At 43.7% G+C, this 23,954-nt stretch overlaps 1 protein-coding gene across 1 annotated transcript in view; it reads left to right on the top strand.

Moving 5' to 3' along the window:
- LOC138952748 (M protein, serotype 49-like) overlaps positions 1-22,504 on the top strand; it is a 34,439-nt gene extending 11,935 nt beyond the window's left edge. Inside the window, exons 4-5 of the mRNA XM_070324470.1 lie at positions 20,517-20,553; positions 22,242-22,504. Of these exons, the coding sequence (XP_070180571.1) occupies positions 20,517-20,553; positions 22,242-22,504 (300 nt within the window). The remainder of the gene's footprint in view (positions 1-20,516; positions 20,554-22,241) is intronic.
- Positions 22,505-23,954: the final 1,450 nt, after the last annotated feature.

Below are 23,954 nucleotides of genomic sequence, written 5' to 3' on the forward strand. Positions count from 1 at the left end.
GAGTCCTTGAATGTCTGTCTTTCGGTCCGAACGGCTGTATAGGTCTTGTCTGTTCGTCTGTCTGTCTGACCCAGTGTGTGCATGGTGTTTTTGTTCTTTTGTTTTGATACTTGTGAACTCTGCTTGTCAATACCCTATTCATTGAGGACTTCATGTGTTTGTGGTGTTTGTTTGAACTTGTGTTTCTCTGCTTTGTGAAGCCTACTGCATTAAATGTCCTCCATCATGAAAGAAAAGAAGCACCCTATATAGCTAGCTAACAAATTGGATGTTTTTCCCCGCTGTTTTGAGTTTATGTATGTTTCCCGTTCGTTGTGCTTCTTTATACTGACTGACGTTCTCCTCTCTTCTGCTTCTGGTCGAGCGAACGTGTGTGTCTGTCCTGCCTTCGAGAAGATTCCCTGTTTTAGAACTGCCGCTGTCTCTAATAAAAAAACAAGATGTCAACAAACAGTCCCAGGCCTAATCAGTGCAAGTCAAGAACATTAACACAGCCTCTACCTAAAAAAACATGGCAACTGTACGGTCCACAAACACAGTTCGGTCAACCTGCATGTGTGTGAATAATCATGTCGTTATCACTTGCTTTTTTAATGCTTCTGAAGCCTGGATAACCAAAGCAATTTGATCTCAAAGACTTTTTGTTTTTGGCCAGCGATGAAGGACAGGGTAATGCATTGCCCTAAAACTGAGACAGGCCACGACTGTCTATGACGTTTGCATGGCACTTTCATGCAAAAAGGTCACGATCACGTCAAAAGTGAAGTAACGTTGATCATGTTTGCTAAGGTGTGCCACTGAAAGGGAAAGGAAAAAAAGCTGCTGTGGTCCTGATGCCATCAAGCCTGGCTGAGAAGGGAAGAAGGAAGTAAGGAATAACATTATTAACACACTGACGAGAAAGAAACCAAAAGAACTCTTGGGAACAAAGAAATAAAATAAAATAAAATTATCAGACGGAAAGAATAGAAAACAAGTCGCGTAAGGCGAAAATACAACATTTAGTCAAGTAGCTGTCGAACTCACAGAATGAAACTGAACGCAATGCCATTTTTCAGCAAGACCGTATACTCGTAGCATCGTCAGTCCACCGCTCATGGCAAAGGCAGTGAAATTGACAAGAAGAGCGGGGTAGTAGTTGCGCTAAGAAAGATAGCACGCTTTTCTGTACCTCTCTTTGTTTTAACTTTCTGAGCGTGTTTTTAATCCAAACATATCATATCGATATGTTTTTGGAATCAGGAACCGACAAGGAATAAGATGAAAGTGTTTTTAAATTGATTTCGACAATTTAATTTTGATAATAATTTTTATATATTTAATTTTCAGAGCTTGTTTTTAATCCAAACATAACATATTTATATGTTTTTGGAATCAGAAAATGATGGAGAATAAGATGAACGTAAATTTGGATAGTTTTATAAAACACATTTTTTTTTTTACAATTTTCCGATTTTTAATGACCAAAGTCATTAATTAATTTTTAAGCCACCAAGCTGAAATGCAATACCGAAGTCCGGGCTTCGTCGAAGATTACTTGACCAAAATTTCAACCAATTTGGTTGAAAAATGAGGGCGTGACAGTGCCGCCTCAACTTTCACGAAAAGCCGGATATGACGTCATCAAAGACATTTATCAAAAAAATGAAAAAAACGTTCGGGGATTTCATACCCAGGAACTCTCATGTCAAATTTCATAAAGATCGGTCCAGTAGTTTAGTCTGAATCGCTCTACACACACACACACACAGACAGACACACACACACACACACACGCACATACACCACGACCCTCGTCTCGATTCCCCCCTCTACGTTAAAATATTTAGTCAAAACTTGACCAAATGTAAAAAGAAAGAAGAATAAGATCAGGTGTAGGAAGTAACCAAGACGATTACAAGACAAAAACAAGAAAGATGGAGAACAGGAACCCGATCTCATCACACACACACACACACACACACACAAAAACACACACACACACACACACAAAAACACACACACATACACACACACACACACGTCACCGATTCCACCACGCCACCTCCACCTCCACCTCCACCGACTCACACACACACACACACACACACACACACACACACACACACACACACACACACACACAGATATCCAACCAAGGCCTGATGATGATATACGTGCCTCCCAACCCATTAAAACCCGACACTGCGACTCCGTCATTTTGCCGTGGACAATTTTATCGATTCGAGCAACACCTTCGACATTCCCTATCACCTCGCCCTGTTGTTAACCGCTGACTAACTGGTCGAACTTGTCTATCTTGGCGACGGGGGGCATCGATATATCGATCTCGCCCTGTAACTCCTCCGTCGTTTCATTCTCATCGCAGCAAGGGGCAGAGACGCCCGAGTAGAGATCTCCACAAGGGATGACTTGGAGGAGGCTGTATTCTCATGCACATGACACCGCCTGGATGGGTTAGAGTCGGGGTGGGAGTGTAGGGTGGGTGGGTGGGCGCTACGTTTTACTATGATCATACAACTCTTTAGTGGTGTGAGGCAGAACAGCATCCCGGCCCCCACCCACTCCGTGTCAAGTTATTTTGGTTGTATTTTGCATACAACTTAAGAAGGGTTATCAAATGCAGTTTTGACGGAAGAACTGAGGATTTTAGCTTGTCGTTGAGTACATGTACCACGTGCATGCATTCATTCATGACCTGGACAAATAGTAATCTTGACAAGAGTGCGATTGAAAGAAGGCTGTATATATACATTTGGTATTGGGGTGATGGAGGACTGGTGTGTATGTCGTTTTTTAGTGGAAGGATTGAAGATGTTGCTAGTCGACGTGCACGTGCTTTAGAACTAGGACTTTCGTGTTGCTGTTGGGGCAGAAGACCGCGTTGAGATCCCCAGAAGGGTGTGCCTTTGGTCGAAAAGAATTGTATTTGGTATTGGAGTGATGAAGGGTCGTATGGTGTGTTTTATAGTGAAAGGATTGAAGATTTTGCTTGTCGATGTGTACGTTCTCTGGAACTAGGACTTCTGTTCGTGTTGCTAGCGAAGCAGAAGACATGGTATACATCTCAACAAGCACATGGGCTTGGAAGAAGGCTGTATGTAGCCCGTTATTGGAATGAAGAAGGGTGGATGGGTTTGGGATGGAAGGATTGAGGATTTGGGTTGCAGGTGTGTCATGCAGTTCGTGCGCCACGTGTTTTGAAACTAAGGGGTTTTATTTCGTGTTGCTGTCAGCGTCAGATATGTCTGGAGTGTCGTGCGAAAATAACCAGACGTAGCGAAACCTTCCCCCTGTGAACCTTGTTTTTTAGGGAACGCCGGGTTTGGGCCTACAACTGGGGCAGGGAGAGGGAATTTCAAACACTATCATTTTAAGATTATATGCCACGTGGGCATCCTCATTTTGTCGTTACGGGCGTCACGTGCTGCGTTTCTGTCTCCTTTCCGTTGCTGTTCGGTGTTGAAAGGCAAACAGCGAGTTTCCGCTGTGCGATGTTTCGATCACTTCTACTATTGACGATGTGTCAAGCTTTGCGTTCGTGCTGTACAGCTGTGTTAGTTTATGTCTGACTATAACAACCCCCCCCCCCCCCCCCCCCCCTGCCCTCCAAACCACCGTCACTGTACTCTCCTTCTTGCCAACCTTTCATTGTGTCACGGCCCGATTTCGACTCAAAACGTCAATACTCGATCGTTCCCTTGCGTCTCTTGCAGGCAGACAAACAGACAGGCAGACAGACTGACAGAAACACACACACACACACACACACACACTAACATTAACACTAACATGAACACCAACATGAACACATTACCCCCAACAATCAGTCCTCCATCGGATAGACACAGCAATGAACTTAACTCCCTCCACCCCAACACACACTACCACGCCCCCCCCCGCATGCATAAACACACACACACACACACACACACACACACACACACACACACCTCCTTCCCTTTCCAAATCTCCCCCAACTCACACACACACACACACACACACACAAACGTATTCTACCACCTACGCTTCTTCCCTTCTCCAATTCCTCATGTTCCAACCTTTCTACCTCGAAAAAAAGTTAGTCCCCAACATTCGCAGCTATGTCGCACGCTAGCCAGAAACTTCATCATTTATTTATACGCAACTACGGCTTCCCGCGTGCTTCTAGCTTTGCCGTTTCTCGTTTCCGCTAGCGGGGGCGACGGTTGTCGACTTGAGACCCTAGAGACCCGTCGCCGCGCTGATCATGAGACAAAGACAGCGTGCCGCTAAAGCCAGTTAAAATTTCAAAGGGTCAAGTTGCAATGTTGAGCTCTCCAGCCACGCAGAGAGCTCCGCTGCGGAGTGGGTGTTGAGATGGGGACGAGGGGGCGAGGGCGTGTGGATAGGATGAGGATGCGTGGAGAGAGAGGGGGGAGGGGGATAGGCCGGTGGGAGAGAAAGTAAGAGACAGAGAGAGAAAGTGAAAGGGGGGGGGGGGGGGGAGAAAAACTGAAACTATACGCTTTTTCAAAAGGATAAAGTTCTCAGCCAAAGCCGAAAACCTGGCAACAGAGAGAGAGAGAGAGAGAGAGAGAGAGAGAGAGAGAGAGAGAGAGAGAGAGAGAGAGAGAGAGAGAGAGAGAGAGAGAGAGAGAGAGAGAGAGAGAGAGAGAGAGAGAGAGCGACCGACCGACAGACAGACAGACAGACAGACAGACTGATTGAAAAGTATAAAAAAGTTCGTTCCGTTCACATATTGTGAGAAAAGTAATACTGATACATTCACAAAGGAAATCACGGTTGTCGACAAATGACTCGAATAAAAAGCTGCCTGCCAAACGGTTGTGTGACGTGTCTAGTGTGTTGGCGAAGTGTCTTGTGCTTGTCACTTCTCGCTTTCAGCCCTCACCGCTGGCTAGCACCGTCTGTCCTTTTTAGGACAATGCGAAAAGAGAGCAGAATGCGTCAGTCTCTCCTGCCAGTACAATAACCTCTCCACAACAAGCCCTATGTAGTGCCTCCATCGCGGCGACAGGCGTAAACTGGGTACCGCAAGGCCCCAGGCTAGACTACAAGGACTCGGAGGAGGTTGGCCCCTAGACGTGCGGCATGCGGGCCCACCGGTGTGTGGAAACGCCCAGGTGCCCACAAACCAACCTCCAGCTATGGGTCAAATAGCCGGGCAGGATAGGCTCGTCAACCCTGGCAGGCAGCTATCCTAAGAGAAGACCACTCTGAATTCAAAACGAGGGTAGAGGAGGCTCATCATCCATGGAAGGAAACTCGTCTAGGAGAAGGAAAACTCCGAAATGAAACCCACGCAGTCCCTCGAAGACGGAACGGCACTGGCCTTTTTTAGGCGGGGAGCAGACCGGGTGCCTACGCTATCCTCGACAAATGGTTGTGTCATCAACGAATAAAAAGCTATCAATTTGAAGACAATAAAGATGGATTCCTTTTTCCAGACAATCTTCACTGCGGCAAACAAAAGACCACAGTGAGTACTTCTACAACAATCATACATTTTTGATGAAAAGACCATGAGTGAAAAATTCTATAATGGCGACAGACGAACCTTTTCAACTGCCTTAACCAACACAGACCATTCTTGTCATAGTAGTTTTGTTGTAATGCAGTGCCGTATTTTGACTTTGCATTCGATAGACGATGCTTGTAAATAACTCTGTCGGTATTTGTGTGTGCACATGTCTGTGTGTGTGAAGGGTGGGGGGTGGGGGGTGTTGCGCTCTTTGAAAACAGTGAGGCAGACATTGTCATTGTTCAGTTGAAGCAAGCGATCGTCAGTATAGTGAAAATTGGAGCTCCGATGTGCATTTTGTGCAGTGTCCGCTCGGCACAACCCCCCCCCCCCCTTTTTTTCTTTTAAACATGTATTACACAGCGGAGCTTGCTTACTAGCTTGCACTGATTGATCCGTGGCCAAGTGAAATGAGGAAAATTAATACTCTCCATTGTCTATCAAAAATCTCCACAGAGTTATTTTCAGAATGTTTCTGTTCTGACTCAATTTTACAGAAGAGTTACCGAGTTCTCCGTTGCCGTTTCAGATCAGTGTAACATTCGCAACACTTCCATAGTGCCTGCACAGACACAGAGCAGAACAATCGTGAATTCTATACGTACATGTATAATGATCCCAAATATTCAGATTTGTTTTCATTTCCATTACAAAAATGCGTGCAATGAATGGACATGTATGCTCTGTCGTCGTTTCACTGACTTACCAGACTGCTTCATTTCTGTTTTTACCTTCACGGAGAATCATCTTGCAGACTAGGAAGCACCATCACTATAACATGTGTCGCGAGATGCTCAGATGCCGAAAAGGTGTATTGGTCACCGCTGCCACTGATGACGATAAGTCTGAATGACCTGATCACCGTTCCACCTCGGTATAGTGCGTAAGAAGGAGAAGGGTACTTGGCTTGCTGCTTCATCTCGGTTCTTAGTGACAGACAATTCGAGTTTGACGGTCACGTCCTCGCAGGACCAATTGGTTTACCGTACCTTCCATTCTGATGATAATCGGTCCACGCTATCGCTCATGTCTCTCTGACAGGATGGATAATTGCTGCGCTAAGAAGCGGAGCTAAAAGACGAAATCTATCAAAACAAGAATACAGAGTTATCTCCCATATGTTTTTCGCTAATGTTTCTGATAAAAGACGTAAGATGAATGTGATTGTAGAGTGGCAGACTTCGACAGTGATCTCCGTTCTGTTCTTCACAGTTATGATAAAGACATCGTTCTAAGGTCAGAACAAGTCGAACTTTTGAGACTGCTGTGGGAAGGAGACCGTGATATTGTTGCATCAGTCCCAACTGGTTACGGAAAAAGTATCGTCTGCTCCGTAGCCATTTTGTTATGATCACGTGACAAAGTTGATTATCACGTGACACTTTTGCCATATTTAGAGTTGTTTCCACAGTAAATACATCCGCGAAAGATAGCTCGCTTGAAACTGTCTTACATAACAATTCCTTTGTAATTAAAAAATTACACAACACCATGAAAAATCATTATCGACGATCGCGAATCTGCTTATATCAATAACACATTACGAAAAGCTCTAAATATATAAAATTTAAAAAAATTCGATTTTCTCTCCAGAGAAGGAAAACAAAGGCATCCTGTCAGGGATAAATGAGACCCGCAGGGAAGTAAACCATTTTGACCTGAGTTCAGGATGGTTACCTTCTTGAAGCTATCGTCAAAGATATTTATAATGATACGCTAGAGTAGCAGTAGAAGATCTTTGCTATCATATTGCACAGAAGCGAGCACCAGTATGAGGACAAAGAGAAACAGTACCGTACTAATACTGTATAGTGGGAAAAGAGAAGGGCACTTCTGAAGACATCAGGCATTGGTGTTTGTCCTGGGACCCGAAGCCTGCATGCATGTGCTACCCCGCTGGTTCTCGCCGGGTGAATGAAATGAGCCATGATTGCTGTAACCTTCTCCCTGTTTGTCCAGGTGCATTGTTTGGGGAAGGGAAGATTCCTCTCTCTTTCTCCCTGGCTGAGTTCAGCCAGAGATATTCTACAGCTATAGAAGAACATCTTTGGTTCAACCGGCGTTCACCTGTGCGCGCCGAGCAGTATTTGAGGCCTGTGTCATTCAAGGGTAAAAACCAATGTGCACAGATTCTCAGTTTTGTGTCTGTGGGTAAAACTCCATACGGCATTTCAGAGACTGTAACTGATATAGACATGGAGCAGTGATCCACAATGGTGTTCTCAAGAAAACGAAGCGTGCAAGGTTTAAAATCCCCAATGGTTAAATAGAGCCATGTTTTGTTAATACGCGGTCAGAAGCCTAAAATACAGCCAGTAAACTGTAGAAGGTATCTTCTAGTGTGCTCTACTCGCAGAATGTCTACTCTGCCGTTTTTTGTCGTTTTTTAATTACCACCTGGTCCTAGGATGTCTCACCACAAAAATGGCACTTTGTCTCCAAAACGCATTTTACATTTCAGTAAGAGACCTTATGTGTATGTATGTGTACGTGTGTGTGTGTGTGTGTGTGTGTGTGTGTATGTGTGTGTGTGTGTGTGTGTGTGTGTCCCACGGTGTGTGTGTGTGTGTGTGTTTGTGCGCATAATGATCGTGTGCGTGCGTGCGTCCATTTGAGAATGCATGTGTGTTAAAAGGGGGGGACTCCAATTTGTTTTCTGTTCTTCTTCTTCTTCTTCGTCGTTCGCTGTTTTCTGTTCAGGACAGACCTTATGCTCCCAAGACGTCAAAACAGTGAACTTATTGTTGAGAAACTGGGGATGCTTCTCACGAAGACGTGAAATGCAGAGACAAACGTTCAAATACTCTTCGGCTGGAGGCTGCAGTAATCTTCTTCTTCAGCCCTCTCCCCCTCCGCCCTTTCCCCGCTCACCGCTCTCCATCTCTTTTCCCATCGTCTTCGTCTCTCGTCGCATTTTTTCTTTCTTTTTTTACTCCCCGCGTGTGAAAACAATATGGTTGTTGCCAGAGCGTTGCGAAGCAAGAGTTGTTTGCCAGTCGGCGGCGTCTAATCACCAGAATCCATCGCATTTTCACGAAACTTAATCCCCCGCACATCTGCGGCCGCCGACGAGGCTGTCTACTTTCCGAAACCCAGCGAATTCGATCCACTGCGAATATCTTTGAGGCGAAGACAACCTGACGCGTTCGTGCGCTGCGGTGAAAGTGGGGGTGTCTCGGTTATTATGGCGCGATGAATTTCTTTCCGCAGCCGGGTAAGGTGAGGTTGTGTGGCACGGCAAACATAACAATGATTTGGCTTTCTATGTCATGTCTTTCAGATGAAGATTTGAACAACTGTGAGATATGGAGGCAGGGAGACGTGGTGGAAGGGGGGGGGGGGGGTGGAGGGGTGGAGGCCGGAAGATGTGTGTGTCCGAACCAAAATCTTCTGCTGCTACGTTAACCTAGCAGTACAATATCTTTGATCCGAATGTGTGTGTGTGTGTGTGTGTGTGTGTGTGTGTGTGTGTGTGTGTTTGTGTGTGTGTTTGTGTGTGTGTGTGTGTGTGTGTGTGTGTGTGTGCGCCTGTGTGTGTGTGTGTGTGTGTGTGAATGCGTGTGTGTGTATGTGTGTGTGTGTGTGTATGTGTGTGTGTGTGTGTGTCACTTTTACTTCTAAAGACATTTTTGTGCTGCATGTATTGTTTGTGCGATTGTATTTCGTGTTCATGATGCTTTTTTGAGCTTCTTTTCTTTTTACGTTTAGTCAAGTTTTGACTAAATGTTTTAACGTAGAGGGGGGAATCGAGACGAGGGTCGTGGTGTATGTGTGTGTGTGTGTGTGTGTGTGTGTGTGTGTGTGTAGAGCGATTCAGAGAAAACTACTGGACCGATCTTCATGAAACTTGACATGAGAGATCCTGCGTATGGTATCTCCAGACGTTTTTATATTTAATCAAGTTTTGACTAAATATTTTAACATCGAGGGGGTATCGAAACGAGGGTCGTGGTGTATGTGCGTGTGTGTGTGTGTGTGTGTCTGTGTGTGTGTGTGTGTGTGTGTGTGTGTGTAGAGCGATTCAGACTAAACTACTGGACCGATCTTTATGAAATTTGACGTGAGAGTTCCTGGGTATGAAATCCCCGAACGTTTTTTTCATTTTTTTGATAAATGTCTTTGATGACGTCATATCCGGCTTTTCGTGAAAGTTGAGGCGGCACTGTCACGCCCTCATTTTTCAACCAAATTGGTTGAAATTTTGGTCAAGTAATCTTCGACGAAGCCCGGACTTCGGTATTGCATTTCAGCTTGGTGGCTTAAAAATTAATTAATGACTTTGGTCATTAAAAATCTGAAAATTGTAAAAAAAAATAAAAATTTATAAAACGATCCAAATTTACGTTTATCTTATTCTCCATCATTTGCTGATTCCAAAAACATATAAATATGTTATATTCGGATTAAAAACAAGCTCTGAAAATTAAATATATAAAAATTATTATCAAAATTAAATTGTCCAAATCAATTTAAAACTACTTTCATCTTATTCCTTGTCGGTTCCTGATTCCAAAAACATATAGATATGATATGTTTGGATTAAAAACACGCTCAGAAAGTTAAAACAAAGAGAGGTACAGAAAAGCGTGCTATCCTTCTTAGCGCAACTACTACCCCGCTCTTCTTGTCAATTTCACTGCCTTTGCCATGAGCGGTGGACTGACGATGCTACGAGTATACGGTCTTGCTGAAAAATGGCATTGCGTTCACTTTCATTCTGTGAGTTCGACAGCTACTTGACTAAATATTGTATTTTCGCCTTACGCGACTTGTTTTCATTGTTTTGATAAATAGCTTTGATGACGTCATGTCCGGCTTTTTGTGAAAGTTGAGGCGGCACTGTCACGCTCTCATTTTTCAACCAAATTGGTTGAAATTTTGGTCAAGTAATCTTCGACGAAGCCCGGACTTTGGTATTGCATTTCAGTTTGGAGGCTTAAAAATTAATTGATGAGTTTGTCATTAAAATCATTTTGCAAACAGACTTTAAATTGATTGCATCGTATTCCTCATCATATTCTGAATCTAAAAATATATACATATGTCATGTTTACTCTTAAAATGTGATCACAATTAACGAAAATAGATAGGGCGGGGATGTAGCTCAGTCGGTAGCGCGCTGGATTTGTATCCAGTTGGCTGCTGTCAGCGTGAGTTCGTCCCCACGTTCGGCGAGAGATTTATTTCTCAGAGTCAACTTTGTGTGCAGACTCTCCTCGGTGTCCGAACACCCCCGTGTGTTCACGCAAGCACAAGACCAAGTGCGCACGAAAAAGATCCTGTAATCCATGTCAGAGTTCGGGGTGTTATAGAAACACGAAAATACCCAGCATGGTTCCTCCGAAAACGGCGTATGGCTGCCTAAATGGCGGGGTAAATAAAACGGTCATACACGTAAAATTCCACTCGTGCAAAAAAACACACGAGTGTACGTGGGAGTTTCAGCCCACGAACGCAGAAGAAGAAGAAGAACGAAAATAGATTAATTAGTCTTACGATAAAAATTTAAGAAATCGATCCAAAAATGATTTCATCTTATTCTTTATCATTTCCTGATTCCAAAAACATATAGATATGATAGGTTGTATTCAAAACAAGCTCCGAAAGTTAAGAAGAATACAGAAAAGCGCGCTTTCCTGCTTAGCACAATATGCAATACGCTACCGCGCTATTCTGGCGTGTTCATTTCACTGTGTTTTGCACGTGGGAGGTGAGCGATTTCCTTCTCGCGGTGATTGACGAAGCTGAAGTGTCTTGGTGAAAAACAACAGTGCGTTCAGTTTCATTCCGTGAGTTCGACGGCTTGACTAAATGTAGTAATTTCGCCTTACGCGCCTTTTTTTTTTCTCTCGTTGTCGTGGGGATTTGATTAGCAGCTTGGTTCTTGTCTTACTGTGAAACTTTTGTTCTTTCTTGCTTCTGATGCACGTGCTTCAGTTCGGGTCCAAGGTGTATATGAAGGCTGCACACAGAAATCATCATCATTTTGACTGCAAAAGTTGGACATGTATTTTACATTTTTAGGCATGTGGTCGTGACAGTCCAAACATACGTTTTTCTTTAACGAAAAATAGAAACAAATTGTGGTCAGTTTTAGTTGTTTCTTGTGTAAAAGTGACCTGTGCTTCTTAGACAAGCGGGGACAGAGACAGAGACACTGACAGACAGACAGACAGACATATAGACAGACAGACAGACAGACATATAGACAGACAGACAGACATATAGACAGACAGACAGGCGGGGACAGATAGACAGATAGACAAGCGGGGACAGAGACAGAGACAGACAGACAGACAGACAGACAGGCAGACAGACTGACTGACTCATACCCTGATAGACGGGGACAAACAAACACACACAGACACACACACACACAGACACACACACACACACACACACACACACACACACACACTCCCCCTTACCCCCATCAATACTCTTTTTGTCTACTCAGTGACACACACCCAAAACGGATCCGGTCCACATCATCACCCAATCAACAGAGTTGCAAACAGAAATTAAAAGCTGCGCTCGACTGAGTCAGCGTGGAGTACAAACAGGGGCGTGGCCCAGGGGCGTGGAGCGTCAGCAGGCGGATAATTACTATGGGGAGGAATATGGGCGTGTTCCCCCGGCCCAGGGGGGAGGGGCTAAGGGTGAGGAAGTGCGGTGGCTTTTTCCTCCCGGAGGACACAGCACGGCTGTCACACAGGCGGCAAGAAAGTTCGGGGTTTTAGTGGAGAGTGGAGAAAAGCGCGGCTAAAGTTGAAAATCGTAATGTAAACGAGATTTTCTGTTTTGACAAAAGTGTGTCCGTGCGTCCTGAAACGTCATGACTTGGAGAAAAGCGCAGTAAAAGTATAAAATCGTATGCAAACGAGATTTCTATTTCGGCAAACGTTTGTCTTGTACCTTCTGAGGAGATTGGAAAGCTGGAGGTTGTGAAAAGCGCGGAAAAGGTTGAAAATTAAGCGAAGAAGGGATTTTCTGTTTGCTGAAAGTGTGAATTCATTAATTCCGGCTTAATTTTTGAGTTCGTCTGTGGTGGCGGTCCTACTGTGCAAGCGAGCGTGAACTGTGAAGTTGTCAGTTTTCAGGTTAATGAGAGAACCGGACTTTAGGCTCCGCTGGGATGACAGAAACCCACAAAAGTTCTGTTGCAGACATAAAAGGCCTGGCTGTTCCATTATCAGTGTGGCTGCCTATAGTATTGTGCAGCATTATAAGTCCGATATTGCTCTTAATGTTATCAATACATTAAACAGCCACAGTCTTCAATATCTTAAAAAAAATACATACAATTTAAAGAGAGTGTATTCCAGGCCGAAAGAAAAGGTAGAGTCAAAGCATAGACCTAAGGCTTCTAAATCCAGGTGGTTATTAATGTTGGTTTGCAATGCCATTAACCTAAGTTTTGGGGCACCAATGCCGCCATTGACTAAAAGTGACATTTTTGTTATCTTTTCTCGCTGCATATCTTGTTCTTTTGCGTATCCTGTTCCTCGTAGGATTTTTAATCTTCCTATACCGTAAACTGAAGTGTTCCACGTTTGAACGCACTTTTTGTAACCAGTTGTGAACACTGTGAATGACTGTCATTCTTCTGGCAAAAGTAGCACACATTGTAAACAATATAATATATAGCGTATGCTACTTTTGCTGGGAGAATTATATAGGTCGTCTCACAGTGTTCACAACTGGTTACAAAAAGTGTGTTCAAACGTGGAGCACTTCAGTTTACAGTGTATTATTTTGCTTATTTTTTTCTTCTTCTTCTTCTTCTGCGTTCGTGGGCTGAAACTCCCATGTACACTCGTGTTTTTTGCCCGAGTGGAATTTTACGTGTATGACCGTTTTTTACCCCGCCATTTAGGCAGCCATACGCCGTTTTCGGAGGAAGCATGCTGGGTATTTTCGTGTTTCTATAACCCACCGAACTCTGACATGGATTACAGGATCTTTTTCGTGCGCACTTGGTCTTGTGCTTGCCGCGTGTACACACGGGGGTGTTCGGACACCGAGGAGAGTCTGCACACAAAGTTGACTCTGAGAAATAAATTTCTCGCCGAACGTGGGGACGAACTCACGCTGACAGCGGCCAACTGGATACAAATCCAGCGCGCTACCGACTGAGCTACATCCCCGCCCTTTTTGCTTATTTTAAGAATGAAGATAAACAGACAGGAAGCGACGGACAGGTTTCCACGGACAAACTACCAGACATTCTTCACACAGTCGGCGTCAATGGGTTTTTCAGGCCCTGGTGCCAGCAACACTCTCAACTCACACTGCCACACCAAGAAGGTTACACCGTCTACACCGACGCCGCTGCAACATCCAGAAGACTATCAACGAGTTCATACCCATTTTGCTTGAGTGTAGTTCTATATGTTATTTTCTCGAAACGAATGTGTATTACCAAAAGTGAATAAAAACATGTTTAAACCAAGATTTGCATTATAACATGAACAGCTTAATATTCGATTTTTTTTTGGCTACGTCAGACAACCTTCTCAATACGAACTTGACTTCTCGGTTTTGGCGCAAAAACAGTCTCGCTTCGCCGCCAGGCACGGATGGATAGATAGTTATCTGTTAAACAAAGGGGAGTAACCGCTCTTAGATAAATAAATATATAGATAGATAGATAGATAGATAGATAGACAGATATATAGATAGATAGATACGTAGATAAATAGATAGACAGACAGAAAGACAGACAGACAGACAGGTGTATGAAGGCAGATGACGGAAATCCGAAGAGGAGAAAGCTCTTTGCTAAGAGAGAGAGAGAGAGAGAGAGAGAGAGAGAGAGAGAGAGAGAGAGAGAGAGAGAGAGAGAGAGAGAGAGAGAGAGAGAGAGAGAGAGAGAGAGAGAGAGAGAGAGAGAGAGAGAGAGAGAGAGAGAGAGAGAGAGAGAGAGAGAGAGAGAGAGAGAGAGAGAGAGAGAGAGAGAGAGAGAGAGAGAGAGAGAGAGAGAGAGAGAGAGAGGTTTATCACGCGGAGAAAGTCAGAGAGAACCTGGCAGAGACCGAGAGCAAAAAAAGACAAGGAAAGCGCGCGAAAAAAAAATTTGGTTTCGTTTAAAAAAACAAAGCAAAAAATAAGGCGGCGGGCAGCGACGCCTGTTTATTTGCGCCTTCCCTTCACACGTGCTGCTCGGAGCGAGCGCGGCAGGGCGTGCAGGGCGCGATGACGGCAAAGCGGGCACAGGAACTGCGGCTCGCTGGCTTGAAATAATACGCTCGTCTGCTTCTAACATCAGGAAGCGAGCAACTCTACTCCTCGGCCGAAGGTTTTCAAGTTTTGCGCCTTCGTCAGTCTCGATTTGTTTCCGCTCTTCCGCGGCTTCTTCTTCTTCATCATCTTCTTTGTTGTATTTCCTGCATGTATTCTGAATTCCTATATAGAAAAGAACACTGGGAAGAACAGTGGTTATCCGCTTAGTGGAAATCTCCTTGTTCTTCTATTGTTCGTTTTCCCCCGGCTATTGGTCTGATTTCCTGTTAAAAAGAACTCTGGGTAAAACAAAAGAACTCTGGGTAAAACACCAATGGGGAAGAGCTACCGGTTATCAACTCAGGTGAGATGTTCAGTTTTCTTCTTTTTCTTCTTCTGGTTTCTGCGCTGACGTGATGTGATAGCGAGTGCATGTGACATGCATCCGTCTGCTTTCTGGGTTTTTTTTGCATTCTGCAGGAGATTTCACACTTTAAAACTTCCATCACTAAAACTTCCATAACTGTCCTTTTGTTGTGCTTGAATTAGCATCAATATTTTGTCAGCTGAAACGAACTAGTCACCGATTGATCGGTCCAGAAGAAATATTGGGCTTCCTTTGTATCCTTTTCTTCTTCAGTATTCTTCAATCAATCAATATCAATCAATCAATATGAGGCTTATATCGCGCGTATTCCGTGGGTACAGTTCTAAGCGCAGGGATTTATTTATATTTTTTAAATTTTTATTTTATGCAATTTATATCGCGCACATATTCAAGGCGCAGGGATTTATTTATGCCGTGTGAGATGGATTTTTTTTACACAACACATCACGCATTCACATCGGCCAGCAGATCGCAGCCATTTCGGCGCATTTCCTACTTGTCACGGCCTATTATTCCAAGGCGCACGGGTATTTTGGTGGACATTTTTATCTATGCCTATACAATTTTGCCAGGAAAGACCCTTTTGTCAATCGTGGGATCTTAAACGTGCACACCCCAATGTAGTGTACACGAAGGGACCTCGGGTTTTCGTCTCATCCGAAAGACTAGCACTTGAACCCACCACCTAGGTTAGGAAAGGGGGGAGAAAATTGCTAACGCCCTGACACAGGGTCGAACTCGCAGCCTTTCGCTTACGAGCGCAAGTGCGTTACCACTCGACCACCCAGTCCTCCTTCTTCTTCTTTCTCATCCTCACCCTCTTTCTTCTTCTTCTTGTAAATTTGATTTCCTGTGTTGTGGAACTCTGGGATGATGAAAAACTCACCAGAAAAGACGAGTGTCAGTTCTTTATAAATAACAGTTTTACCACCTGCACTTTCGATGGATTTGACTTCCTGTCAAGAGAAACTCTGGGAACAACAGGTGATTAGTCGAGGTCAGATGTACATTTGTCTCCATTTTAAGTGTTATTGGTTTTTGTTGTTATTGTTGTGTGTGTGTGTGTGTGTGTGTGTGTGTGTGTGTGTGTGTGTGTGTGTGTGTGTGTGTGTGTGTGTGTTTGTCCTTGTGTGCGCGTGTGTGTGGTTTTGATTGGATCAGATTCGAACATGTGACCCGCGGTGGTCTGCCAACTAAACTACTGGACCCCAAGGTTCGCTCTGAGCTTTTCTCGACATTTTTTTGTACTTTTGATCAGTACAAAATATGGCGACAAACTTGATGGTCTTGGTAAATTTAAACTCTACATGGCAACAAATCTGCAAGGTCTTGGTAAACCATTGTCAAGTCGGCCAAGGAACTGGAGCCACCTTGTGATTTTACCTTCACCTCGTCGATCATTCCTTGAAGTTGCATCCTCAACTCAGAGCTTGATTTGCTTGCCTTTCCTCTAAAGCCCTTTAATTATTTAGGTATATATCTTAGTTTCATTGTTCCCACGTCAATCTCTCACAAGAGTCCATTTTTTTTCTGCCGATTGAATAAAAGTAGATTTTTTTCTATTTTTTTTCTTCTATTTTTCTAATAACCAACTTGACATTTACGAAAATATCAACAACACGATAGTTTGTGAGAGTGCTAACTCTGCGTCCGTCTTCGTGTGGTCATTCAAGGGGTACCCAGTCGAAGACCACAGTGGCCATGTGTGAAAACATCGGTACATGCAAAATGTATAATCCCTGAACACTTTGCTGCACAAAGCCGTCAGACACTCAAAGCCAGCTGTTCTACCAGCAGTACAACAATGTAGTGGACACTTCAGCAACCATTCATTACCTGTGATAGCCTTGCAGAATCAAGATCCGCGGACTCTGCAGTCTGTGATTTCAATGTGATATGTAAGAATCCCTAATTGATTTGACTTTTTACATTTAGTCAAGTTTTGACTAAATGTTTTAACATAGAGGGGGAATCGAGACGAGGGTCATGGTGTGTGTGTGTGTCTGTGTGTGTGTGTGTGTGTGTGTGTGTGTGTGTGTGTGTGTGTGTGTGTGTGTGTGTGTGTGTGTGTGTGTGTGTTTGTGTGTGTGTGTCTGTCTGTCTTGTCTGTCTTGTCTGTCTGTGCGTGTGTGTGTGTAGAGCGATTCAGACCAAACTATAGGACCGATCTTTATGAAATTTTACATGAGAGTTCCTGGGAATGATATCCCCCTTTTTTTTCGATAAATACTTTTGATGACGTCATATCCGGCTTTTTGTAAAAGTTGAGGCGGCACTGTCACACCCTCATTTTTCAATCAAATTGATTGACATTTTTGTAAAGCAATCTTCGACGAAGGCCGGACTTCGGTATTGCATTTCAGCTTAGTGGCTTAAAAATTAATTAATGACTTTAGACATTAAAAATCTGAAAATTGCAATTAAAATGGTTTTTTTTTATAAAACGATCCAAATTTACGTTCATCTTATTCTTCATCATTTTCTGATTCTAAAAACATATAAATATGTTGTATTTGGATTAAAAACAAGCTCTGAAAATTAAAAATTATGATCAAAATTAAATTTCCAAAATCCAGTTAAAAACAATTTCATCGTATTCCTTGTCGGTTCCTGATTCCAAAAACATATAGAGATGATATGTTTGGATTAAAACACGCTCAGAAAGTTAAAACGAAGAGAGGCCGTACAGAAAAGCGTGCTATGCAGCACAGCGAAACCACTACCGCGCTGAACAGGCTCGTCAGTTTCACTCCGTTTTGCACAAGCGGCGGACTACGGTCATTGTGAACAAATGCAGTGCGTTCAGTTTCATTCTGTGCGTTCCACAGCTTGACTAAATGTAGTGATTTCGCCTTACGCGACTAGTTTGTTCTGACACTGATGTTTGTCTTTTCTTTGTTTTCCTGGCTGTATTTTTCACTCACCTGAGTAATGGGTGAGTCTTGGAATATTCATCCGTGTCCGTCCAAGTGGACCAAAACAGTTAACGTTGAGGTTATCTCGGATGTTTTTGAAGCTAAAGCTTTGAAACTGTGCACTCGTCTAGGGTTTGATCATCTCCAGATTGACATAAGTTTGATTGACCCTCGTCAAGTTTTGAGGTCACAGGGGGTCATGTTCCATTCATAACAACTTATAGCATTGACGTTATCTCAGGCGTTTTTGAAGCTACAGCTTTGAAACTGTGAACACTTCAAGGGTTTGATCATCAGCCAACAGGACCCTAGCTTGGTTGTCACATTTTGGGCTCACAGTGGGGTTATGTTCGTAAAAACTTCACGTTGAGGTTTTCTCAGTTATTTTGTCAGCAAAAGCCTCTAAATTTCACACAATTGTAGGTGTTGACCATCAGCAGACATGGCCAACATTTGGTTTGTTTTCGTCAAATGTCGGAAGCAAAAGCCTCCGAATTTCCAAATTTTGGATGAAGTCCGATAGATTTTAAAATAAAAAATCGATTCACTCGAAACGCAGAAAAGTGCGATTTTACGACGAAGCTATTTTTTTTATGTCAAAATATCATTTATCACCATGAATTAGATACATGAGTGGAATATATGGTCCAAAGTTCGATTAGCAGTACTTTGGAGTGGAAGGGGACAGTCAGTATGGAGTTTTTGTGAGATAAACAAGGCCTGACGTCCTACCTATCCAGGCATCGCGGACCCGACATTCACATGCACTGACTGCTAGCTTATTCTTCTTCGCTGCTCGAGCTGCCGCAAGTTGTACCTTCCTCTGCCTCTTGCATAAAGTATTCCTGCAGTATTTATTTTTGGGAGGCAGAGTTGAGAGGAAATAGCGCTGTTTGAGACGTCAAACCGACATCGAATAACGTTCGCGTGTGTTTTTGGATATGGTGTGCACGCATGCGCAGAACGACTTCCGGGTTGACATTTATTGGTAATGACCAATCAGCGAATATATTTTGAAAGGTTCAAGGTCACTCTTCCAAATATTAAACATTTGCATGTGAAAGCATCCTTCGCCAGGCTATGTGTTTTGGCCGTTGAGAGGAATAACGGAATTTATTTTTGTGACTGTGATATCGTCAAAAAACAGGAATTCCCGCTCAGTACGCTCGCATGAAAAGAATCCGACAAATTCATCGACAAGTTGCTGCTCTGCCTTGAAAACATCGATTTTTCACCAAGTTTCAAGATGTGTAACATTCACTCACTTCGCAAATCATGACTTTAATACAAAAAAGAGGATGAAATTGACAAAATAAACATCATGCAGCTATTCTAGGGTGTTCAAAGTACCTAAATATGCTGAAAATCCAAATCATGTCATGGAACGATTTAGGATGAAAATTCGGTGCCACCTCTTCTCTTTAAAGTGTATATCTCACAACCTTTCAATCTATTCTTCAGATTTTAAAAGTTATCTTGCGCCCTAACGAGGCTTCCAACTGATACCTAGATACGTGCTTGCAAAATCTCGTCCTCGTCCGATTGAAACCACTTACTCGATTTTTAAGGTTTTGAGAAAAACACAAAAAACGCCATTAAAAAAAATAACTTGTAATCAAAATAGGCACATGTTTTTTGCGCGTGATCTAGAAACACAAACCAAGTTCTGTGTGTAATCAAATGGAATTTCAAGCATGTGATCATCGGCATCCATCGGTCCCGTGGGGCCATGGATCTGCGCCTGGAAGGAATGATCAGTTGGCGCTCGAACAGCGCGTGCGGTGGCTGTGTAGGCCGATGCGCGAGTGACAGTCTCTGCCGCAGCGACTACACTTGTGAATCGTATCTGATGGTGTTGATACTTTAATCTTCTTTTCTTTGGCTTTGTGCTTCCGTTGGCCAGTTGGAGGTTCTCTTCTCCCTTGGCTAGGCCTCTATTCCGTTAGAGCCTCCATCGGGCTCGGTCTTGGACAAGGTCTTCCCAGTCGTTGATGTCCATGTCGAGGGCCCTCATGTCTCTTTTGAAGACATATCTTCAGCGGAGTTGGGGGCGTCTCTGTGCTCTCTTGCCTGACGCCAGCTCACCGTACAGTAGGTCCTTGGGGATCCTTCCGTCTTCCATTCTGCGCACATGACCGAGCCAGCGGAGTTGGTGTTGCCGAAGCAGTTTGTACATGCTGGGCATACTAGCACATTTTAATCCAGGACCTCATTGTTGGTCACCCTGTCTGACAATTTGATTCCTAAGATCCGCCGTAAGTTGCGCATGTGGAATGTGTTCAGCCTCTTTTCCTGCTTTTAGAACAGAGTCCACGACTCGCTGCCATGTAGAAGGTTACTGATGATACATGATCGATAGACAGCCATCTTGGTTTTTTGCTGTCAATTTTCTTCTTCTTCCATAAACCATTTTTTGTGAGCCTGGCGAATGTTAAGGCTGCACGACCATTTCTCCTGTTGATTTCAGGGTCCATGCCAGGATTGTCAGTCACTGATGAGCCCAGGTACGTGAATTCGTTCACGACATCCAGCTGATAGTTGTTGATGGGGATGATTGGTGGGCTTTCAGTGTCCTGGCCTATCGGATGTTGGTCTTTTTCAGGCTGGTGGTTTTGGTTTGTTGATTCATTTTGTCGTAAGCAGCCATTTCAAAACCTCGACAGTATAATAAAAATAATAAAAAATAAACTCCTTTCTAAAGCAGACTTGAAATGTGTCAGTTATACGCTCAAGCAAGGTTTGGAGTTATGACTGATATACTCATTAAACTATAGCAAATCACCGCCAGTCGTAAAAGAGTGTGTGCCTCATAGTTCAGTCACGGCCAATTAATTCTACGCGCTGAAGCGAAAACTGTTGAAGATGAGTTTGACCTGCAACCCTGCGATACTCTTTCTAAAGCAGTTTTCTTGGCTTTAGGGGAAAAACAGAGATAATACAATCTGTAGTTTCAGAACGTTTTTGAGATATTTGGAAGCGATTCCAAAGCGTTTGAAATATTGAGACAATGATGCTCCACCCTTCTGGATTGCAGACTGTTACTGCAAACGTGTGACGAAGTATGCAATCGGTAGTGACAAAGTATAATTATGTGGCATTATGTGGTGGGTGGATAGAGCAGAAGGGGATTCAACTAAGCGTTGCTTAAATTACCGTACATTTCACTAAGCAAAAGACAACAGGCAGCGGTGTCCTTTGTGTGTGTGTGTGTGTGTGTGTGTGTGCGTGCGTGCGCGTGCGCGCGCGTGCGTGCGTGCGTGTTTGTAAGTGTGTGTGTGTGTGTGTGTGTGTGCGCGCGCGCGTGCGTGAGTGCGTGTTTGTAAGTGTGTGTGTGTGTGTGTTTCCCTGCCTTTGGCATTTTTTCCCTTCACCACTGTGTACCTGTGTACGTTAGACTCAAACTACGCACTGGTAACCCTCGTAGTATTTTGTCTCTCAGCCAGCAGTGTCAGCGCGCCTACGATCCAGCGTCTTCAGAGAATCTCTGATCTGTGGCGGGAGGAATTCTCAGAGGGATTTTCCGCAGCGCCACAACGACATCCACCCCCACCCCCATCCATCTCTGCTGTCACCACCGGCATCTCACAATGACACGCTTCGCTGCCTCTTGCCTCCGCTGATGCTTTTCCTCCCCGAGCCTCCCGTCTGACACCCGCTGTGCTGATTGGCGGCGGCCATGTTGGTAGTACAGGCACCTGAAGCAGGAAGATGTGATACATATAGGCGGGTGTCAAGATGTGTGCTATCGTACATTTTTGTTTTTCTGTAGGCCTAGTGGGTTTTCTTTTTGAACGAATAAGAAGTAGACAAAAAATATACAAATAAACAGTGAAATCGATCAATCCATCGACCAATCAATCCATCATCCTATGGATCCATTTATCAATCAATCAAACACAAAGAGAAACATTTTAATCCATCAATCCTTTATCCATATATCCATCCATCCATCCATCCATCCATCCATCCATCCATCCATCCATCCATCCATCAATAAACAAATAAACAAAAACAAAAAAACAAAAAACAGACAAATATGTCCAGTATTTAGAGAAAAACGAACAAGTCGGTCAATCGATGAATTAAAAGATCAAAGAAAAGACTGATAGAAAATAACAGGTGTGTTTATCTTCAATTCCGTAACAGATTATACGAGCTATAGGATGAACTGAACAACAACGTGACTGAACAGCAACACCACCATCAACCAGCAACATCATCAACCAGCAACACCATCAACCAGCAACACCATCAACCAGCAACACCATCAACCAGCAACACCATCAACCAGCAACACCATCAACCAGCAACATCATCAACCAGCAACACCATCAACCAGCAACATCATCAACCAGCAACATCATCAACCAGCAACACCATCAACCAGCAACACCATCAACCAGCAACACCATCAACCAGCAACACCATCAACCAGCAACATCATCAACAGATTGAAGCCGCAACAACAACATAAATATATATACATGTGCAAACCACCCCTTTACGATAGGCTCTATCAAAACAGGTCGCTGCTGACACATACGCACGCCTATTTGCTCTTATATTCTGTGGCTGCTGTCACAACTTTTATAATCCTTCAGGAAAACGACATCTGCTATCTGGGAAAAGTTGCCTGCGCTGTCAATACATTGTTAATGCTCTCTCTCTCTCTCTCTCTCTCTCTCTCTCTCTCTCTCTCTCTCTCTCTCTCTCTCTCTCTCTCTCTCTCTTCGCCACCGAAGCCTGTAAATGCATGTATTAGTACTGGCTGGTGTCATGGTTTAGATAAGGGTGCGGTAAACGTGAATAGCATCGGCAGCTGTTGGTAGTTGGTTATTGATGAGCGAAACGCTGTGTTGCGGATGCAACCCCCCCCCCCCCCCCCCCATCCCTCTCCCCAGAATAAGAACGCATTTTTGGGCCACTCACTATTGTGTCGTGAAATTGGGTCCCTGAAATCTCGAGGACACAGGTCAAAAAGAAAAGAAAAGGATGACCATCACAGGTGAAAATAATACAGGAGACCGAAATTAGGCATTGACTCAGGTGAACTCATTGCACGAATACTGATCTACAACTGCCGTCAACATGTGCAGTTAGAGGCACATCCCACTGCCTCTGCTTCCCACACATTGACAAGACAGACACGTTTTGTATGAGGCCGGTATGTTTTGTATGTTTACCACAGTATATACATTGTGATCGTGTACACGAAAAAACACAACCATCGTTTATGGAAAAGAATTGTTTGCTTGCATTCAAGAGTAAGGCACAATTTATTTCAGAAACCCCAAGTGGTACACCAAAGGGTAAATAAATCTCCAGAAAAGGAGAACCAAAGTATGACAATGAGACACACCACTAAATATCAAACATACATAACACGATATCGCTAGCTTGTTAGTTCATTTGTTGTAGTCGCATTTTCAGAAGAATTTTTTTTTTAATTTTGCAATGTAAGTTCGGCATTATTCCTCCAATCTGCCAGACCTCCAACACGGTTTTTTTATTATTCTTTTTACCCACACAAAGCTGTTTTTGTCGGTTGTTGTTTGTCTTCCGGTTGCCAAGCAACGAGCAGGACGCCAAGAAATTGATTTCAATGTGCAAATTGTTCACGTGCGCGCATCTATGGCACGAGGAATTGCATCTTATCACACCATCTTTGTTGGCCAAGGCTCAATGCAATGAATGGGCGTTTTTTAAATTTTATTTCTTTAATGATTTGAGAAAGGGGTGGATAGAGATGGAGGGAAGCGGTATTGGAGGATGAGGGAAGGAGTGAGTGGGCGTCAGCAGAAGGAGCTAACAGTTTGTTTGTGTTTTGTTTAAAACAAGAAGCACTCAAAAATGTAATTGCTAACTCCTTTGAGAGATCGACTGGAGTGTTTATTGGTACTCGTGG

The sequence above is a fragment of the Littorina saxatilis genome, linkage group LG2 (assembly GCF_037325665.1).
Source record: "Littorina saxatilis isolate snail1 linkage group LG2, US_GU_Lsax_2.0, whole genome shotgun sequence".
Lineage (NCBI taxonomy): Eukaryota > Metazoa > Mollusca > Gastropoda > Littorinimorpha > Littorinidae > Littorina > Littorina saxatilis.